The sequence below is a fragment of the Coccinella septempunctata genome, chromosome 6, assembly GCF_907165205.1.
Source record: "Coccinella septempunctata chromosome 6, icCocSept1.1, whole genome shotgun sequence".
NCBI classification, from domain to species: Eukaryota; Metazoa; Arthropoda; class Insecta; order Coleoptera; family Coccinellidae; genus Coccinella; species Coccinella septempunctata.
The window spans coordinates 16,765,637-16,787,304 of NC_058194.1; the positions used below are offsets into that span (position 1 = coordinate 16,765,637).

The 21,668-nt window shown below is 33.7% G+C and overlaps 2 protein-coding genes across 3 annotated transcripts; one reads left to right on the top strand and one right to left on the bottom strand.

Moving 5' to 3' along the window:
* The first annotated feature begins 3,943 nt into the window (after positions 1-3,943).
* LOC123315768 (S-adenosylmethionine synthase) lies at positions 3,944-17,850 on the top strand. Of its 2 annotated transcripts, none has more exons than XM_044901614.1 (11): positions 3,944-4,100; positions 9,083-9,360; positions 9,883-9,960; positions 10,015-10,137; positions 10,336-10,448; positions 13,442-13,585; positions 14,306-14,524; positions 14,751-15,067; positions 15,467-16,336; positions 16,535-16,595; positions 17,745-17,850. In XM_044901614.1, the coding sequence occupies exons 2-9, from the start codon at positions 9,252-9,254 to the stop codon at positions 15,570-15,572; spliced, it is 1,209 nt and encodes a 402-aa protein (XP_044757549.1). In that variant the 5' UTR covers positions 3,944-4,100; positions 9,083-9,251; the 3' UTR covers positions 15,573-16,336; positions 16,535-16,595; positions 17,745-17,850. The 2 variants fall into 2 exon arrangements, with proteins under 2 accessions (XP_044757549.1, XP_044757550.1); XM_044901615.1 differs by lacking the exon at positions 10,336-10,448 and adding an exon at positions 11,426-11,538.
* Positions 17,851-18,685: 835 nt separating this feature from the next.
* Positions 18,686-21,556, bottom strand: LOC123315766 (T-complex protein 1 subunit alpha). Its single transcript, XM_044901612.1, has 5 exons — positions 21,397-21,556; positions 20,715-20,956; positions 20,206-20,652; positions 19,517-19,860; positions 18,686-19,413 (listed from the first exon to the last, which is right to left on the bottom strand). Exons 1-5 carry the CDS (start codon positions 21,467-21,469, stop codon positions 18,846-18,848), a joined length of 1,674 nt encoding a protein of 557 aa, XP_044757547.1. The 5' UTR covers positions 21,470-21,556; the 3' UTR covers positions 18,686-18,845.
* Positions 21,557-21,668: the final 112 nt, after the last annotated feature.

The window sequence follows — 21,668 nt, forward strand, 5'->3', positions numbered from 1 at the left end:
TTTCTCAGCGAAACTCATTTACTCCTTTATGTATGAAAGTAATACACTACAAAAACAACTGCTGTATAATTCTCAACGTAGATTCATTCTGCGAATTGATTCCATTCGCAATCGCTTCTCTGTGGATAGTGGTAATTCCAAAGGAAAAACCCATGGTGCAATCAATCTCATATTATGCAAATAAAACAGTAATTATCGAGGGGATTTCGAGTTTAAGTCAGATTATCCTTACCACATTGCGTTATTTATGCTGTATACTGTATCGACACAATGAAAAAAAAAAAAGATTTTTCGGATATATTAATATCGAGGATTCACCAATGTGCAGTTACGATTACCCAATTCCAAAATTCATGAAATGATAAAGGATTTGCAATACCATTATTGTTAAACAATTTCGATAGCAAACATAAATAAGAAGAAGCTTTTTCATTGGAACGAAACATAAATAACAAATTTAACAACTCATGTTTTGAGATAAAATCATATCTCTATCTGAACGAAAAAAATATTAATTATGGCATATTTTCTTGAGGAAATTTGCTGAATTATTAGTCACTACAAGAAAAATTATGTAACGGACGTTCATCAACATTCGTCGTCAAGTAGGATAAATAAGTAAATCATTGAGTTTTTGCAATTGTGCTTATCTTATATCATGCTATTTTGTGCTTATCGGCCGGATTCACAACACCATGTAGAATTTGAGTTGTAAGAAAAGTTCCAGGGACTTATAAAGCCACGAAAATCAGCAGAATATTGGAGGCTGTTCGCTAGATGAACTTTTAATGAAATAATGAACCGAGTAACAAAATATTTCGATGCATCTTTTCGCAAAGCGTTCGTTTATGTTTATAATAGCACACACTTGAGAAATTTCACTAATAAATTGGAGAATTTAATGAAATAAGCTAAAAATTTCTCTCCTAGTCTTATTGCCATTCATCAGAGGGAAAGAAAGATGCAAAACTTTTATGCACCAAAGCTGATTATTTATTGAAATATTCTAACTTTAAACTATTCCAAAACAAAATGAAAGAATATATTTGGAAACAAAGATAAGACAAAAATATTTATTTATAAAATTATGCACAAAATGATTTTACATAGGCAAGCTTGCCTTTACAATTTGGTGTATAGTCTATGGTATACAGTTTACTTCGATTTCAGTAAGTGGGAGTTTTTTACAGAGAACGGTGTATTTTTTGAAAAATCTACAGGGAAAAGAAATGAAAAAACCTATTCAACACACTTTTTGAAAATCCCATCACTACAGCTAAACTCCAAATTCGTATAGAGCAAAAATGATAATTTACTAATAAGGCAACTAATGTTTCAAGCTTTATGATTTTCATATTTCATTACCCAATTTTCAACCCTCAAAGGCCACAAAATAAGTCGATCAAAGACTAGAACTGATTCGTTCGATGTTTGTTGTTGTTCGATGCTTGTTAGTAGTGATTTTATCGAGGTACTTTATTTGTTCCTGAACCAAGACGCTTTTGATTCATGTTTAGAAATGTCCATGGGTCCAAAAGACTTGAGAAATTTCAGGTAGGCATCAAAAAACAAAAAATCTAGATTTGTGTGCATAAGTACAAGCACACATTTTTTTGAAAATGAATACATTATACTTCGATATTTGAGATTGTGTTAAGTTGTTGGAGTAAAATATTTCCCTTTCAATCTAACTAGACTAGAACATTTCAAAATCATGCTAATTATGAATTTGGATTGAAATTCTTAGGCAGAATCCTTTCCTGGCCCAATTAATGCAGGTAGGAACCTTATGTTACAATAAAAACAGCCATTGTAGAATCCGCTAGTAATTTTCCTAAGTAATTCATCGATATCGAGAATTACGCCAGAGGTTAATGTCATTAAAATTTAGTTTACATGTTTTCATTTGGTGATCCCGAATCTTATGGCGGTACCTACAGTACAAGCTGGTCTTCTCAAGTTCAGACACAAAATAACAACATTGAATTGAACAGCCTTTTGACAATGGATTTTGATGTGTTTCGATATTTCATTGATCACTTATTATTTTCATTTCATCCGATTACAAGTATAACCGTTTCCTTTAGCTTCCATAAAATTACATACAAAGTGATTCCTAAAAGTTCAGGTTATAAATTTAGGAAGTGATTGATAGTTCCCATTGAAATAAGAAGTTTTGTCGAGTAAAATTTTTTGTATCTTGAATCCCTTCGTAGATAGGTACAGGCTGTTGGGCGCATTTTTTTTTCATTAAATTTTTGTAAATACATATCTACATCCTGAAAGAGTTTGGATAATAAGTTTACTTTTCTTTAATCACACGTTTCCCAAAATTTTTCAATATGAAAACCCATGAAAACTGGAAGAACTCCAAAAGAAGATATGTCAACTTTTGACATTGGTCATAGAGACTATCCTTAGTTCTTGCTGTGTCCAGAACTTCTAGTGTTATCTCCAAAAAATAAATTCTGTATTATTGCTGGCTGTTTCATTAATTCGTATATTCCAGGTATTTTCAGAAACATAAATTATTTGTGAAAATGGACCATAGCATTGAGTATTAAAAATACTCAATGGCCATAGTGAAGATCATAAAGTAATTGGGATCTTTCTTGGAGAAGCTTACAATGCCACTAAAAAAAAGTGTTTTTAGTAGATCCGTCAGCAGGTTATCAGTGATCGAATGTTTTAAAATGGATGTCTTTTTTAGTTCTATTTATGGTATGGCCTTTATAATGCGAACAAATCATCTTTCTATCAATTTATTGCTTCATACCGGTTTTACTTTTTTGTACATTTTCTTACACTCTCGAGAAGTTTGGCCGTTTTCTTGCCAAAATTATGTAGAGAATTCTCTAGAGAATTTTCGGCTGTTACAAACGTTTTATGAAAACGCAGCGCTTTGGAACTTAAGATTTGTAGAAAATATTCACCGTAAAGGAATTCCCTGTTAATTGTGCTATAGGTAGGTACACTAGATTCAAATATAGAAGTTTGATTTCAGAAAAAACCAATGAGTCGATTTCTTCAAATTCAGATAGAATCGTCATCGTCATATTTCATATTGCCATTTCCGTAAATGCAAATCTGAAAAAAAATCATGAAGCCATCTGGCTTGAGAAATTCATATCTATGAAAAATGCTACTTAAATCGAATCGACGTAGAAATCAAATATATTAAAACATATATTGCAAAATAAAACTTAATATCAATTTTCGGCTGAAGTAATTAACTTTGCAAAACGAAATCTGTGTATTATATTTCGTCCTGCTTGATTGGATTATTGGAAATAATCAAGGTCATATTAAATATAGGTAGTTTGATAGATCTATCGAAAAAATAAAGTGAAATGAGCATTCCAATCAAGTATTTTAACTTCAAGATACTACACTACACAAGAGCACCTTATAAAGGAATATGGAAAAAAGTCCAAAACACTTTTAATATATAGACCGAAGTACAATGAGAAAATTTTAATGAATATTTGTTCATTTATATGCCCTTCAGGTCAGGTAGGCTACAACTTATCAAAATCCCTTGCAACTTGTTGAAACATAAATTAATTTTTAAAATGAGAACGTTTGAATCGAATGTTGAATTGAAAAAGAAGCAATACCTAAATTCGATTAAAATCCTAGAACAAAGAAATGTGGATAAAGCAAAAACTCCCCAAAATTCATTGTGCAATTTAAATATTTTTTTATTCATTTATACCTACGTATCAAAAATATCCAACTTATTCATAGACATGTATCCATGACATTTTCTGGCACCCTTTTCCTATTATAATCCGTAATTAAGACATGAAAAGGTCAATCACTCATTGGTTATTTTTTCATTACACATAATCAGGATATTTCTAGAAGATAACATTTCGATAAGAACCGTTTTCGACAGCCTATGGTCATACCAGAATCGAAAATAAAATGCTATGAAACGAAAATATTTCATCAGCTGAAGTTTATCATATAATTCGAAATCCTTGATGACCAAGCGAATCCCGATCAGTTTTTGCTTCGATATTGATTAAACCAGATCGTTTGTGAGTCCTGTTATCTCACTTCACTAAAGAAGAAATAGAAGAAGATTGAATATTGTGGTAAGATTGGACAAAGTTTTTCGCACCATTATCATTCTCATCCCAAAAATTAATTTTCAATTAAACTGAATAAAAACGATTTTCCTCATGGTATCTAGGTACTCATCTTTACAAAAGAATATGTATCTATCATTCTACTTTCATAATATGCTATGAATAATGTTCTAAATAAAATAATACTGATATAATAATACAGGTTGTCCTGGTTGTGAATGAATAGTTTTCCAAAAATATTGTAGGTCTTTCATTCATTCATTCATTCATTGCTGTATCCCGTTACCGGGAATAAATCTACAAAAAGAAGAAGAAGAAGAAAAAAAAAATTCGAACAGACTTATTATATTATTATTATTATAAGTAATTTCTTAGTGCTAGTTGCGACTGTGTGCCCTCCTGTGACTAAAGAGACCCAACCGTGACCTGCAGATCCTTCCACACTCAGGGCATAAGTATAAAGGGTTAGTCTTTGATTCGTACAAATATTTTAACAGTAGACTCTTGAGGTTGAAAGAAACACTTTTTTTTCTTTACCATTTTTTCCAAATCGGCTCGGTTTGAAAGATACAGGTTGTTTGAAAACCATTAAAAAAAATTATAGTTCTACCTCACATACGATTTTATCGAATGAAATCAATTTCGGGCTATAGTTTTTCATTTAATTGATTTATCTTTTTCGAATACAAGATATCAACATCTTCCAGTTTTCTCATTATGACCATTACGTACCATAAAAATACAAAAACTTTAAACAACCCAACTCTTGAAACTAAGTTGGACGCTATCCGATGAATATTTGTAAAATAAAAGTACCTATTCCTCATATTTTCTCGTATAATGAGCCGTTTTCGAGTAATTTGTTGTTCAAATATAAAAAATATCTGTGAAATTCGATAAATTGGGTACTTTGACCTTATGCAACTCTTTTTAAAAGATCCACAGAAGTGTCTTGTCACATAGTTAGCTAGTTATTCTGAAGGTAATTTTGTTTTTCCAGGGGTGGCACAGCTCATTATGAAAACTTTAAATTGCTATATCTTTCTATTATAGCCGTATCAGAAAAATGGTTTGGGAGAAAAGTACTTTTATTAACCTCAAGAAGCTACTGTTAAAATATTTGTACGAGTCAAAGACTTAGCCTGTATATTTTTTGAGCAGTCCTGCTTAGATACAGTACTCTAAATGCAGTGGCGGTTCCAGGAGTGATTCGGGAGAAGCAAAATTTCATACTTATTCGAAATTCTGTAAGGTATTTGTTGATATAAAATGGGCATATTTTTATAATTGTTAAATGTATAAGCTATATATATTTTTAAGAAAACTACTTGGAAAGTTAGTATTATTTGAAAAGGGAACTAAAATCATTTTTCGATATTCGAAAAAATATTTATCAATTTATCTCAATTTCTCGAAAAGCAACTCTTCTAGTGATAAATCTTAAAATTTCATCGAATTCGGTGCAATCGTTCGGTGTTGACGAGTTATCAAGTTGCCCCATCTTTTTGGGAATTTTTCGAAGGTCAACTTTCGTGACGCGTATCTCCCAGAAATATCTTCATAGATCTTAATAGGATACTTATTCTGAAAAAGCAACTCTTTTTGGTGATACACCTCGGAAATTCATCGAGCTCGATGCGACCGTTCGGTCTTGACGATTTCTTAAGAGACCCCATCTTTTTGGGACTTTTTCGAAGGTCACATTTTGACACGCGTATCTCTCCCGGAAAAATCATCGTAGATCTAAATAAGACACATATTCTGAGAAGGCAACTCTTCAATTTCGTGATTTCATCGACCGCAGTGAAAGCCGTTAGGTCTTGACGATTTTTTAAAATACCCCATTTTTTGGGAACTTTTCGAAGGTCACATTTCGACCGGCGTAGGTTCGTAGGTATATCTCAATTTTGTGATTGCATCGATCGCAGTGAAAACGAAAAACCATTCGGTCTTGACGAATTTCTTAGCGGCCCCATCTTTTTCGGAATTTTTCGAAGGTCAACTTTCGACACTCAGAAAATCATCGTAAATCTAAATGTGATGAATATACTTAAAGAGCAACTCTTTTAGTAATAAATCTCGAAATTTTATCGATTCGCAGCTTCGATTTTCCAACTGACCCCATCTTTTTGGGAAATTGATGAACTTTCGATACGCTTAACTCCCGGATAAATCATCGTAGATCTCAGATCCGAATATAATACACATTCTAAAAAAAGAAAGCTGTATTTTGGCGTGAACGTTTTTCAAAAATATTTCCCTTCCGCCTACTGGAACTGCCCTTGTTAAAATGGCACCTGAATAGAAATTTATCATTTTTCTTAGAAACCAGAAAACTTAGAGGTGCCTGGTATTCCCCTATAATTGCAAGGGGTAGAAAAAGCCATCCCTAACATTTCACCTTATTCATATTAAACAATTGAAAAGATAATTTTTGATTAATTAAAGTAAGGTCTACTGTAATTTCTTGCTCAAAGTAACGGCCTAAAAAAAATTATCAACAGGTAGTTACGTAGCGTGAGTCTTAGGCTAGAATTACGAATTACCTTTGAACTTAATTTTACTGGTAGGCGCAGATATCGTGCTGATAGGGGAACTCCACCAGAATTTTTTCATTGCCTTTTCGCACCATTTCATTTCTCTGGTTTTTAAAAATTTGGAATTGAAATTGGTTTTAAGGTGCCATCTTAAGGGAGCTGAGGCTGTTCTAAAAAATTTATATGAAAGACCTGCACTTTGGTAAGGAATTAACTATTCATTAATACTAATAAATTTAATATATCGATATGTAACAATAATAATGAGATGTATTTTATCGAAAAAAATTATCCGCTCATACAGGGTTAATCATTATTATTTGTGAATATGTATTCCAACCATAGAATCCTGAGCTCAACATAAAAATATTTATAATTTTCTGAGTTACAGCTAACAAGGTATTTGATTTCCTACTACTTCAATACTATTTGACCTATTTCTTATCTGGCGCGAAGTGTAGAGCCTAGTATATTATGAAAAAATAAACGTTTCCAGCTACTACCAGTGGCGTTCGATGATGGCAGGTCACTGTGTAATCACTCACAAAGGCTATCTTTTGACTAACCATCGCATAACCTTGGTAATGACTCTGGCCGACGTTTTTCCAAAACTGAAAAAACCATCTGCAGTAATCCGATTTCAGAATTACATATGTACATTAATTTCTAAAGCTGATTCCTACCTACCTAAAAACCTACCTAAGACCTAGACTAGGACGCCCAGGACTAGGGCGGCCAGACATCAGGGGTGGCCAATCGTGTCAAAAAATTCACTTATGATAATGAGAAATACCAAAAATGCTTAGACTGAGTGAGTAAAAAGTAAAAAGTAACCACCTACGCTATACTTGATGAAATAAAAGTTTGTGTGAGTTCTACAGTCTATGGTAAAAAAACCCCTGATGCGCCACTGTCTGCTGCATTAAGCAAAATAGTAAAGGGGTATATATTTTTATAATGACGCATTATTTCAAAGCCAGTCAGTTGTGCACTTGAGCAGGTACCTACCTGTCAACCTACCTTTGATAAAACATCTCAAATATGCGTCTCATTTAAGGTCTACCTGAGAAGTTATGTGCCTTCCAATCATCTTCTATGGAGGTGGAGATTCGGTTACAATCTTATAATATTAAGTAGACGAAATATTAGTATGATGAATAATCAATATAATTGTAAAATATAATGATACCGACTAAACTTAATATTATAATTTCCATTGAAAGTACCAAAACGCAAAAAAATAAATCCTTAATCAGAGTTAGTAGTTTATAAAGGCTTCATTGATTACTTTCGAAAGCATTTTTGAAACTACCAATGGCCATTATTATTATGTGTTTTGCAATATCCGTTAAGAATTCTTTATCAAGCTCAGTATTTATTCTTTCATAAAACACGAAAATCACAAGGCGTTGTTTAGGGAGAGGTGGTTGCTTCGACTTCGATCCCCCTACCCCAGCCCAACGGCTATGGTTATATTGTTTTGTCAACCCCTAGCCCAACGGCTGGCCGCGCCCCTGCCTTCATAACCTCTTTATCAAAGATTATAGAATTACCTAACCTAACTCTATAATCTTTGCTTAAAATATTTCTATTCTATGCGATTACAGCACAATTAATAATTCTTTCTGTGATTATTTTGATGATGAATTACAAAAGAAATTTTTTGTCCGCACTACACTAAAAACACTCAGAAAAATTCAAGTTATTGTATTGCAATGATACCTACTGTTGACCGTGTATAGTATAAATTTTCTGATTACCCATCTGCATTCATTCATCTGATCTAATCATATATAGAAGAGTTATTTTTTTCACATGACAGTATCCTATATCCAAACAAAGAGTAACTTCAATTATTGTATGAACCAAAAAACTTCAAGTTGCTTGGAAAACCATTTATTTTTTCGAATGAATGAATAATTTATGATTTCCAGAGACAACTGTTGTCTCTGATGATTTTGCGTGAATCGCGTGAATCATTGGGTAAAAGGATCAGGATCACCACTACCACTCAGGACCACCATTCATATTGGAGGTATTATACCATTTCCATTTTCTTATACATAATACATATCTACTGGATAAAGCATTTTTCACATTTTCTTGCATAGCATTTAATTTATAATCATTTTCATAAGTAATAAACATATAAGACACTAAGAAATCCACATATATTCATAATCATCTCCGGTTTTTCTTTGGAAACTCATATAGCCCAACAACTCTTTAAATTGATGTAAACAAACAGATTTCCAAAAATGACAATAATGTACAATCATACAAATCGATTAACCAATATCGACAGATTCGAACTTTAGCATGCACATTGATAATTCGGTCATAAATAAACTCAAATTTTCGCACCATGATTGACCAATTTTTATTTTTTTATAATGAAATTTCGCCGGAAAAGATGGTTATGCATTGCAATATATTTATTTACAATTTCAGATTTTAGGCTACGGCGCCGCTTTATGTCAGATAGTCTACCAATGCGAATCGTTCCCCACTACCACGTGAACAGACAGAGTAAATAAAACCAGCGTACCGCATCCGCCCCAGTCTCTTTTCCACAGTGATTACAAGGAAGCTTTATTCAGTGCTGTTTACAAGGTTCAGAATGCCAGAAACGTTAGTAAATGGGTATTCGAATGGTCATATGCCATATGACATGGAAGATGGATCTTCTTTTTTATTCACATCGGAATCTGTTGGGGAAGGACATCCAGGTCAGTATTTTCACCTTTAATTAAACTATTTTAGAAATGGCTACCCGGCGGCATGGCTACAAAATATTCAATGCGCATTTCTGGCATTTAATACGTCTAAATTTGCACCGAGGATGAGTAAAAATATTTCATGTGGCGTAATAATGATAACAATCCTGTAATAGTCATTAGATGCGAGAAATATTTTTATAGATACCCAAGCTGTTACCACGTGCTATTCACTACCTAATAATCGGGCCTAATGGATCAATAATTTCTGATGCTTTCATTGAAGTTGATCATTTATATTCATGATATTCTATCTTAGATGTTCTTATTATATTATATTAAAGAATATGCTTAACGGATTCAATCTGTATTTAAACCGCTCAATTTATTGCTAAACGTATTGCTATTTTGCGAAGTAGCTAACCGAATGTTCAAAAAAGTATAAATAGAATTTACAAAACATAAACAAAAATATTCTATGATCAATAACATAAACATTACAATCATACTGTATGTTTATTTTTTTACTTGCAGATAAAATGTGTGATCAGATAAGTGATGCTATTTTAGACGCACATCTAGAACAAGACCCAAATGCTAAAGTAGCATGTGGTAAGCAAATTTTAAAATCATCTTGAAAATGTCTTGATTCATTCCTCTGTTCAGAAACTGTAACCAAAACTGGAATGATCCTTATTTGTGGGGAAATAAATTCGAAAGCTGTTGTTGATTACCAGAAAGTTGTTAGGGAAACAGTAAAACACATTGGATATGATGATTCATCTAAAGGTAAGTGAAGCAAACACATTTTTTAATTCAATATGTATATTGAACAACTGCTGCCTCATTGTTGAAAAATATAAAAGTTCATTCCAAAATTGTTGTATAATAATTATAGGTTAAATGTATATATTGCAGAGTTGTTTGAAATAGAAATGTTTCAATATTTATTTCAATAATTTAAATTAAGTTATGAATTGAACTTAGGATTTGATTGGCGAACCTTCAATCTTCTTGTGGCCATAGAACAACAATCACCAGACATTGCGAACGGGGTACATGAAAATAGAATTGAATCGGACATAGGCGCGGGAGACCAGGTATAATTGAGAAATTAAAGTTGTTTCACTTAATGATGTAGATTCATTCAGATTGTGTAGAGTAACGTAACTTGAGTGAATGCAGGCAGTTGATGTTGGGGTTTTCACGAAGTGACATGATCAGTAACGAGAGATGAACAGCAGAATTAACACGATCTGGATAAATAAACAACATGAAGTTGAACAACTTATTACTGGGGACATACTTCAGTTCATCACATGGCTTTTTTTAAATAGTGAACAATTTCACAGCATGTTTTTTCATGCTTTGGCTCAGTGCTTGTCCAAACTCCAGAGCGATGTAACCTAAATCTATTCTCATTGTTAATCAAATTCAATTGGTCTTATTTTATTCATTTGATTATATTAGGAATACTGCTTACTAAAGGTACAGGATTTGAGGAACTGTTTTTCCTATTCCTCAGACATAGTATACAATGAGTGAAAATATGGAATTGAATTCGGTTTTCCAATTATGTTAAATTAAATGAAAATTTTTAATAAATCTTATTTTTAGACTTGATATGAACCCTTTGTTGGTTTGATGTCAAAATGTTCACCATAATTTCTAAGCAATTGAACAGAAGCTTCATTTTATGTAGTGGACAAAGCTCATATTATGAAGTCCCATTTTAACACTTTATCATTGGATTTTACTCAAGTGATTTTTATTGTATATTAGACGATTCTAACATAAGGGTGCAAGTGGATTTTTAAATATTTGAGATTGTTGTTCCTGAGGATGACTCAGTGAAGGGCTTCTCTTCTAGTCAATCCAGTGAATCGGAGATTTTTAATGGTCGAAACGTTACTAGAGGGTGAATCCTGTTAATTATTCAGAAAAAAATATCGAACATTACAGCTGTTGGTAGATACTATACAGTGGGACCGTTAAATGTCTGTGATTAACTAGATCCTCGTTAAGGTTGCCCTTAGTGTATGTAGCAAATATCTTATGCATACACTATTTTATGCAGGTTTCGATTACAAGACATGCAACGTTTTGTTGGCTCTGGACCAGCAGTCCCCAAATATCGCAGCTGGTGTTCATGAGAATAGAAATGAAGATGAACTAGGCGCCGGTGATCAGGTGATTTTTTTTGAACACCTCGTTTATTGAGCTTGTAGTTTAGCTGAGCAGTCTTATTTTATCAGATTCCTCTACTTTTCCAAATTGTTGACGAATCAAGAGCAATCGTTCATTTATTCTCTTTGGTGCGGTACTCAACAAAAAATTTCAATGCTGTATCAAATAGGGGCAATGTTTAATTGGTCGTGGCTTATATGAAGTTGGATATCTAATAATTAACCAAAATGTTTTTGGGTTGTTGAAATCCTTGAAACATTCATATTCAGTTTTGTTGTAATTTAATTTGCTGTTACAAAAATTTAAAACTTGTTTACAAGGTGTTTCACACTAAGTCTCTACTAGAAGTATCTAGAGAACCGATTCTGAAAATTTGTGGATCATTAATGGCCGGAATTTAATCATCTAAAATATTTTCGCCTCGGTTGTACTTGTTATAACGGGATTTTTGCCAAAAATTGTTATTTCACATGGGTAAGCCTATATTTTATGATACTTGGATTCTTCACGAAATTTGAACTACGGTTTATTTGAACTTCTCCATACCCAACCCTCAAATTCCTGGTTCTGGAGATATTAATTCATTTGTGAAACAACTAACATCTCAGTTGGTTCTCTAGATACTTCTGGTGGGCACTTTGCGTGAAACGCCCTGTATGTCATGCACACAGTAATGTCCACATTTTCGCAAAATCATATTGCTCAAATGTTCCAAAAGTTGTGCAAAAGCAATTGATGTCAATAGGCGTTCCTCTCAAGTATTATATTTGAGAAGGGCAATGATTATCATACATTTCATGGAATAGATAGGGTTCATCGATATTGGTGCCATTTGGTTAACACATTATAAAACTCTGCTCGACCGTTTTAATTCATTGAATTACGTGAGAATCTACACTTTTCTGAATGAAGTAGAAGATCTTAGATGCCTATCTGGCTTGGGACTAATTTTGATGTTTTCTCAACTGAATTGTAGTTACCATTAACTCCATATTAATGTTTGAGAATCTAAGCATATTGAAGGTACTGGAATGAGCTTTTTCATTGGGATGACTAGTTTTCAACAAATTGGTCTTTGTTCTAATTTCTCACAAAACCAACAAATATTGAGTTTCATTGAAGATGTTATTGGTTGTCATTGTTTGAAGCAATTTTTTTTCTATCTGAATTGAAATTGACATGTAACAAAATGTTGACATAATATCAAATCTAGGATTTAACGATGTTTCTTTCCATCATTTGTTCAAGCGTTGACCATCAGTCCTCAGAGATTCTCTTGCTTTAATCCAAATGAGTAATCTGTTCCGTTTCTTTGAGTTTTGGACACATTTGCCACATTATTTGACATTGAAAAGAATAATTGGAAATGATGGAGCTGGCTCAATAATTCCTAGAATATAAAATTTAATGATTGAAGAAAAAACAAACGCTAATATAAATGAAAAAATGTGTTTGGAAGGAGGATTTAAGTAATCAAATTTGTTGCAAATCTTTTTTGTTTCTTACAGCATTGAAATAAATTACAAAAAATTTAAACTGGTCTAAAATTCCTCCTGTTACTGTACGCATTTACAATAGGATTTGGAGTATCATTTTCAGTTCAAATGGGAAAAAATTGATGTTCAGTTCAATGACAATACCAGACTTCCGACTGAAATTTATATTGCTTTCATAAAACCTTCTCATTGCAATTTGAGTACCACTCATTTGCTTAGAGTTTTGCTGGAGGAAACCTGATATTCAAAGAAATATTGAAATATCGTAAAGAATTGTAATTTTAATTCCTGCTTCAGTTTGATTTCACTGGGTATCAACGATATTTCATAATTTCCATGTCATGATTCTTCAACATTTGTTTTAAATTCCACTACATCTCCAAACACTTAAAAATGTCCTTCTCTGCCAGGGTCTCATGTTTGGTTATGCAACAGATGAAACAGAAGAATGTATGCCGCTCACAGTAGTATTAGCTCACAAACTGAATCACAAAATCGCTGACCTCAGAAGAAATGGAGAATTTCCTTGGGCGAGACCAGATTCTAAGACGCAGGTAAATAATCCGAGAAATTACGCTGATTGGAATATTATTATTATCATGTCATATGTATTATTTGATTTGATTTTCAATCATTTGACTGTTCAATCAAAAAAATGTATTTAATGCTTTCCATTATGATCAGTTTTTGGATATAAATGGGTGACTGAGCCATTTTGTTGGTTCCGTCTGTTGAAAATGATATTTGATATGCTTATGAAATAGTATACCCTAATGGGGAAAAAACAGTTAAGTTGCAAAGTGTTTCTGCTACAAATCAAAGTTCTTCACAGTGACTTTTGGCTGCAATATTTTTTTTTGGCTCTAACATGAACAAACTTTAAGGCAAATATCAAAGTGAGAAATAATGCAGGAGGTTTCACTGTAGCTGAAACAAGAATATTGTTCATTAGAATATCAAAATTATTTATAATGAAAATACTCAAGCTATAGCGTCAGAATTGACTGTTCCACTGATAGCATAGTTCCCACCTTCAGGCTTTTCAACTCATCATTAAGCAATGAATGTTCTATTTGCACACAACAATGTCCACATTTCAGCAAAACAAATTTGCCGATATGTTCCAGAGATGTGCTAAATCAACTGGTATCAATAGGCGTTCCTCTCAAGTATAATACTTGGGAAGGGCAATGTATATCATACAAGACAATATTTCCAATTCTTTAATATTTTCCAGTTAAACAGTTTCATGATCAATTCCTGTTCTACCTTAGGTCACCTGTGAATATGCTTTCAAACATGGAGCCTGCTTACCACTCAGAGTACACACGATCGTCGTCTCTCTACAGCACAGTTCAGAAATTTCATTGGAGAAATTGAGAACAGAAGTCACCAATAAAGTAATCAAGGAAGTCATTCCAGAGAAATATTTAGATGCGGAAACCATTATACACATCAACCCATGTGGATTATTCATCATCGGAGGTCCCCAAGTAAGTAAAAATAAATTGACTAAACTGATCTGGAGTCGATTGAAGATGAACTGGCTCTGGCTCCTGTTATGTATCCTAACGATTGGATATGATGTTCTATTAAAGTATTTGCTACTCTTGATGTTACATGATGTAAAAGCTTTATCTGATCCAATAACAAAATACATTGTTTCAACTTAAATATATGTCCGGAATATGGAATGTCACTATATAATTTTTTTTACAGGGTGACGCAGGTCTTACAGGCCGTAAAATTATCGTGGACACATATGGTGGCTGGGGAGCTCATGGCGGTGGAGCATTCTCTGGGAAAGATTTTACCAAAGTAGACAGATCTGCAGCTTATGCTGCTCGCTGGGTTGCCAAATCTCTTGTCAAAGCTGGACTTTGCAAGAGATGTTTAGTACAAGTATCTTATGCCATTGGTTTGGCCGAACCACTTTCGATCTCCGTTTTCGATTATGGCACATCTAAATTGTCACAGAAGGAGCTATTGGCTGTGGTTAAGAATAACTTCGACCTCAGGCCTGGCAAAATTGTGAAGTAAGTGTACTTGGCATATTTGATGCTCTAATCTTAGTTTTCGTAAAGGTTATTTGGTATATACTAATAACTCAAAAACCAATGTTTTTCAACTCAAAAACAAAGCACCATTGGAGGCTATCTTTTTCACTACTATCTGTTTTGCTCTTGCTCTTCTAGTTTTTGAGATCCCCTCACGAGACATCGAGTTTGGGACTCCTTGTACATATCCTTATCTACTTCATTTGACTTTGACTCAATTTGAATCTGTCGTATGTCTATGATGTTTCTCTTAAAGAGTATTTGCTATCTTGAGGTTACATGATGTAAACTACCAATTCTGAGACATACAAACAAAGATAAAAACTTATTATATATATATTTTTTTTTCATTTAAAAAAATAATTTTTTGTTTTTCAGAGAATTGAATCTCAGACAACCAATCTACCAAAAAACAAGCACATATGGTCATTTTGGAAGAGAAGGTTTCACCTGGGAAAACCCAAAGGTCCTTAAATTAGATTGACGATCCCCTCATTAATTTATCCCCTACTTTCCTAATTCGAATTTCCTTTTTAGCTCTCCTTATTTCAGTAGTTCTTTCCCCAAGATGGCACTCTGAACCTTGAGTTGATCATCACACAAACATGGCATTTACTGTGGAACGCCGGTCGACCTTGTACAAATCACAGTAGTTGTCAAATACTGTTCTATCGTAGTTGAAAGCTGCTGCAACTTTGTGTAGAGTGAAACGTTCCCTTCCTGCTAGACTTGTTTCCACTCCACACCTTGTGTTGTGTTTACGAAAAATCTATTTGGAAAAGAGCATTTCCGAAAACACTCCGATTTGTAGAAGGTTCGATTCTACGAATTTAATCTACTTCCGTTACCAGACGGTTTTATCGACTGGTAGTTTGAAGCTGCCATGGAAATTTAATGTTGTTTACAATTTTTACTGATTTTGAATTATTCTTCAATAGTCTTAATTAGTATAAAACTTAGAATATATAGAATTTAAATGTTCATTAAATTATTCATAAAATTATATTGAAGCAATTGAACGACGAAAGCAGAAAATAGGTAATTGGAAAAATGTATTTTTACCAGTTAATTGTGTACTGTAATTTTAATTCACCTCCCAGTGGCAAAAAAAGATCACTTTCTTTTATGATTTGAAAATAAAAGTAGCTCTGGAATTACTTTTTTATCTCCTACTTCCTCAAGTCAAGTGAAACTGGATCCCCGAAAGGAGTTTGCCTGGCAATGGAAAAGTTTACGAGGCGAAATTCTGTAAGTAAAATGATATACACTTCATTCACATGATAAATGTTTGCTTCACTGTGCTTAATTCTTTTTTAATGATGTTTACTTACTATGTATTTGCTACTATTGAGTTCATATGATAACAATTTACATTCTGATTGTTATACAATTAGTAACAACTTTGTAACCTTGACTAACAAAATCTCATAAGTGTTGTTTTTTCAGGAAGATCTGCGTGCTTGCAAAATATGTGTATTCTTGAGGAAAACTTCTGCTCTGAAAAAACGTGAGTACGATGTTCGAATTAATCCGTCCAAGGGTATTCCAAAAAGGTTCGGAGATTCTCTCGTTAGTCCCAGTTCTTGTAAAGATATGGCTTGTAATACCGGGTTTTTCTTTCATTTCTTTCTCATTTTTCTTTTATTCTTAGCGTTTGAGTTGTGCGTGCCACCGAAAGTTTTAAACACGCGATAAGTAGGTGGTGCCAGAGCATCTACTGGAAACTCCGTGTACCGAGCCCAGAGATAAGACAACACTTTGTTCTTTACCTCAGTTTCAACCTCTTCATCCTAGCTAGTGATATCATTTCTGGGAGTACGATTTCTGGCTGGAGTGAAAACACGTCAGGGGCAGAAGCCAGAGTGGTAAACTATTGTGCACCCTTTTCTCTTGTCCTTTTGGGTTCTCTTCGAAACGACAGATGCAAAGTAGAGAACCGTTTCCCAACCCCGTACTTTGTTTCCCCCAATCTACAATCCCGTAGTTTGAAACTGAACTCCGACTACAGTGCCCGTTAAAGGTGTCTGTTTCTGGCTGACGAACTAATCCGTTACGCCCTTGGTGCGTTTGGGATTGTATCCCCTTTTTCTTTGCGTCCGATTCATTCTGTGAATTCACCACTATTTGTATTCAATTCCGAGGAAAACCTTCCGAGTTGTGTAGACTGTTACACCCATTATATTGCCATTTTCACTCGATTTAAACTATAATAATGCCTGTTCCTTATTGCGAGTCAACGAATGCATTTGTGAACACCGATTTTGACTTTCACTGGTTATCGCTAACACCCCAGATAACACGGAACCTTGTCTTTGACTCGAAGCCACCAGGGTAGGTTTGCTATTTTCCCTTTAAATAATAGCTGGCGTTTGACGGTTTGAGGTAATCTATTAAAATAGCCAGGTTTACCTCCCACCTGCCTTATTGTATTTGCACATTTTCTAAGAGAAATCAATAATAAGCAATAAAGTTGAAACCTTATTGGAAGACCCTTATTTCAAAAATTATCTGCTGTTTCTATGATGTTCTAAAGAGTATTTGCTATCTTGAAGTTACGTGATGTCAATTACCATATTCTGAGATTCAGTAAAATTAATTGATATTGATTATAATTGTTCTTGCTATCTTCTACTTACAGCTAAATTCTTATTTTCAGGTTCTAAATTGACGAATATTTGGAGAACCACAACTGTAAATCTTGGAAATACTTTATTCCATTCAACAGGCTGTACAAATATATCAATAAATTTTAATTTATGTAATATCTGTTTTTTTCTCATACACTGAAGATGATCCTATTTTAACACAAAGCATTTTTCACCTACTAATATCTCCCTTTATTATTGGAGTTGCCAGTTTGTTCTGCATGGAATAGAAATAAATTTCCATCCATTCAAAAAGAATGCCACACAGGAAACTACTTCTAGATTTTAGATACAAAAAATAAGTTTGGAAATCTACTAAATGAAGTATATGCGAAAGTGTCATCAAATTTGGTATCGAATATAAGCGTGATTTACTCTTTTAATTCAAAGAAATCGGCAGTTGAAACTTGCTGATTGAAGAGCTCGTGTTTGAAGACAGTACTATACTTCTGTTATCCGTTTGTTGAATGATAGGTAAAGTAACAACTGTTACTCTTTGATACAAGGTCATATTAACGTTTGGAATACTGAATGATGGTAGGAACCACCACATACTGAGATGTTTGTAGACATCTTCGTATGAACATATCAAAACGAATAAAACTTTCTTGGGCAACGTTCATGCCATGAAAAAACTCCACTACATTCTAGTAGGACCATTGGTTCTGCATGTTTCGTAATTTCAACCAACAAAAAAGTCATTTATTGGAACTACAATGATTTTGAAGGAAGGTCACTGGTCCAGTTAGAATCAGATTTTATTACAATTTTACCACTCTTTTTCACTCGCCTAAACTAATTTTATTCAATTTCTCCTTTACGCTTCCTCAGAAAATCCCAGATAGCGTTTTCCAGATATTTACTTTTAACAATAACTGAAAATGTGAGTACTTTTTCCATTGACATAGCCAAAGCTTTATCAGAATATGCAATATAAGAAATAACTCGAATATAGATGTTATGTGCTTGGATTACCAGCAATCTTTATTTGACTGAAAAAATTAATAAGTCGTAAAACATCTAGTGATGTTAGTACAAAGTTTTGTCAATTATTCATTGAAAATTCATACAAATACTGAAGCATATTAAATAAAAAGATAAGAAAAACTCTTTTAATCATATAATTCGCCACTCTCCATTGCACTTCTGTAATCTTTTCCAGGCTTCCTTTCAGGGTCCAACTTGATCATATCATCGATTCTCAATATGGTTATCGCTGCCTCAGTCGCAAATTTCAAAGACTTCACCTTTGATACTGTGGGTTCAAGAACACCTGCTTTCTTGTTATCTTTGATTGTTCCTTCAATCAAATCTAAGCCAACAAACTTCAGGTGTGCATGATCTGCTTTGGTTTGGCTTGAATTATGATATGCTCTCAATTTTGCCACAAGATCTGTAGCATCAAGTGCTGCATTTACTGCCAACGTTTTTGGTATAACTAACAAGCTCTTGGCGAATTCAGCAATTGCCAGTTGTTCCCTAGAACTCAAGGTGGTTGCAAAGTTCTCCAAATAGAGGGACAGAGCTGCTTCAACTGAACCTCCTCCAGTTACAACACTCTTTGATTCAAGCACCCTTTTTACTACACATAGAGCATCATGTACAGATCGTTCCATTTCGTCACAGTAGAAGTCATTGGGACCGCGCAGTATAATAGAAGCGGCAGTGCGGGCTTTTGGCCTGAAATGAATCTAATTAGGAAATCCTTGAAAAAATTAGGTAGATAAAAATATTCGGAATCGGAATTCTTCTCCAAACTTTTTCTTGTCACCATAATACTTACCCTTTGATGAGTATTAATTCATCATCTGAGATTCTTTCTTGGACTACTTCAGCAGCCTCACCCATCATGCTAGCATCAAATACCTCTTCACCTTCCATATTGGTTAGCGATGTTATGAAAGTAGCCCCTGTAGCCTTGGCAATCCTTCTCAAATCTGCTTTTTTTACTCTTCTTACTCCCATTGCATTGTGTTCAACAAAATATTTCAAACATAAGTCGTCAATTCCACCAGAGCATAAGATCACATTAACTCCAGTTGACAAAATCTTTTGGATTCGTTCTTTTGTAATATCAAATTCCCTAGCTCTCACAGCTTCCAACTGGGTTGGATCAGTAATAAGAACCTATAAAATACTGAGTAGTCAGAGATGGTGTTCAGGGTGTTTTTAAAGGTGAGTCTTTTTTAGATAGAAGATAGAGCTCCTCAAAATAAATCATTTCACCTGAAAATTGTGCATATAAAATATTGGAGATGCTGGGTATCATCCCCACAAGTCCAATGCAAATGAATGAAATTTCAAGTAGGTACACATATTAGGATCTAATTTATAGATGATTTTTTTTAATTTGTCATCTTGAAAGTAGCGAAGGATTTTCCCTAATATGGGTTTTGACTAGTTCTACCTTTGGTTGGGAAGATTCTGCTTTAAAAAATTCTGTATTGCAACAATATAAAATAAATCACATACCTCAACCCCCATTTTCATCTTTGTTTTCTGTAAACTGAAGTCCAAGCAAGCGATTTTCGCATTTGTAATTTTTTTGGGCATAGCTTGACTAGCTACAGTACAATTCAAAGCATAGCCTTGAACTAAAACACTTTCTTTAGCACTTTTACCATGTGCCTTTAAAATGTTGATGGCTTTAATAGGGTACATCGGATTACCCTTAGCATCAGTAATTTTGATTGCATGTGCTGCATCAACTACCATACTAGAGAACAGATCAGCATCAGCTCCAATGATCTTTGAACTCATAGATGTCTTTGCAATATTAATTATTGATTCTTTACCAAGTTCTTCTACTGGAATAGTGAGATGCTCTTGAATATATCTGCAAGCTTCTTTACAAGCTAATCTGTAACCACTGATTGTTGAGGTGGGATGAATCTTTTGCTTATCCAACTCTTCAGCACTCTATGAAAAAATTGATTCATTGAAACTTATGAAATGAAAGAATTTTTAATTTTTTAATGTACCTTCAACAGTTCTGCAGCTAATATAACAACAGAGGTAGTTCCATCACCAACTTCCTCATCTTGAAGTTGGGCTAATTCAACTAGAATCTTAGCAGCAGGATGTTCAACTTCTAATAATTTCAATATAGTAGCACCATCATTGGTGACTGTAACATCGCCAATATCATCAACCAACATTTTATCTAAACCCACAGGTCCAAGTGAACTTTTTACTATGTTAGCAATGGAAGCTGCAGCCATCACTAAAATATTAAAACATTAATAAATGCTTTTGTACGTCAGATAAAATAAATGTGCAAAAAAAATATTTGGCATATCCCTACACTGATATATGGCTAAGACAAACTGTGGCTCAACCAAGTTAGGACTAAAGACAATTTTCAATTGGTTCAATGTAGCAAAACAGCAGTGGCATGGGAAACTACATGCGAGCTCATCTTGAATTTAAACCGAAATAAATCCACCTTTTTTACAGGGAAATTTTTCAAGTTCGAAATAAGTTCATCATTTATTATCAATGACATAAGTTTCCAAAGATTTTCCCAGGAAAAACAGTTGCATTCCCGACTAATTACATGAAAAACTATCATGTGGTCGTCTTGAATGCATGTTAGGTTAGACATTGCAACTTTTTGTTCTTCGAAATAGATTTTCGGCTAGGTTGAAACCAATAGTAATTTACCATTTTGTGTGCGAACTGACGTTCCAGAAGTTCTGGTTCCGGCAACAGAAAGGGGACTAGCTAAAATCGACATTTTTTATTCACATACACCTCACGAAGTCAAAAATTATGATTTTCTGATTTTCTTTCGGCAATGGATGCCGGAGCCGTCAAGGAGTTAGACAGGAGCATAGAATAAAATACAACCTCGGATTGTTCAACACATATTTAGCGATATAATGCTTAGAAAGATCTCTACGAAATGATAAACCATGTAATTTCCAGTAGATCTT

Excerpts from the sequence above, each read along its gene's own strand:
- LOC123315768 (XM_044901614.1), top strand. The coding sequence starts at position 9,252 with ATGCCAGAAACGTTAGTAAATGGGTATTCGAATGGTCATATGCCATAT. Across the intron at positions 9,361-9,882 it reads TGTTGGGGAAGGACATCCAG|ATAAAATGTGTGATCAGATA; the intron begins GTCAGTATTTTC and ends TTTTACTTGCAG. Across the intron at positions 10,449-13,441 it reads ACATAGGCGCGGGAGACCAG|GGTCTCATGTTTGGTTATGC; the intron begins GTATAATTGAGA and ends CTTCTCTGCCAG.
- LOC123315766 (XM_044901612.1), bottom strand. The coding sequence starts at position 21,469 with ATGTCGATTTTAGCTAGTCCCCTTTCTGTTGCCGGAACCAGAACTTCT. Across the intron at positions 20,653-20,714 it reads TAGCTGCAGAACTGTTGAAG|AGTGCTGAAGAGTTGGATAA; the intron begins GTACATTAAAAA and ends ATTTTTTCATAG. Across the intron at positions 19,414-19,516 it reads GAATTAATACTCATCAAAGG|GCCAAAAGCCCGCACTGCCG; the intron begins GTAAGTATTATG and ends GATTCATTTCAG.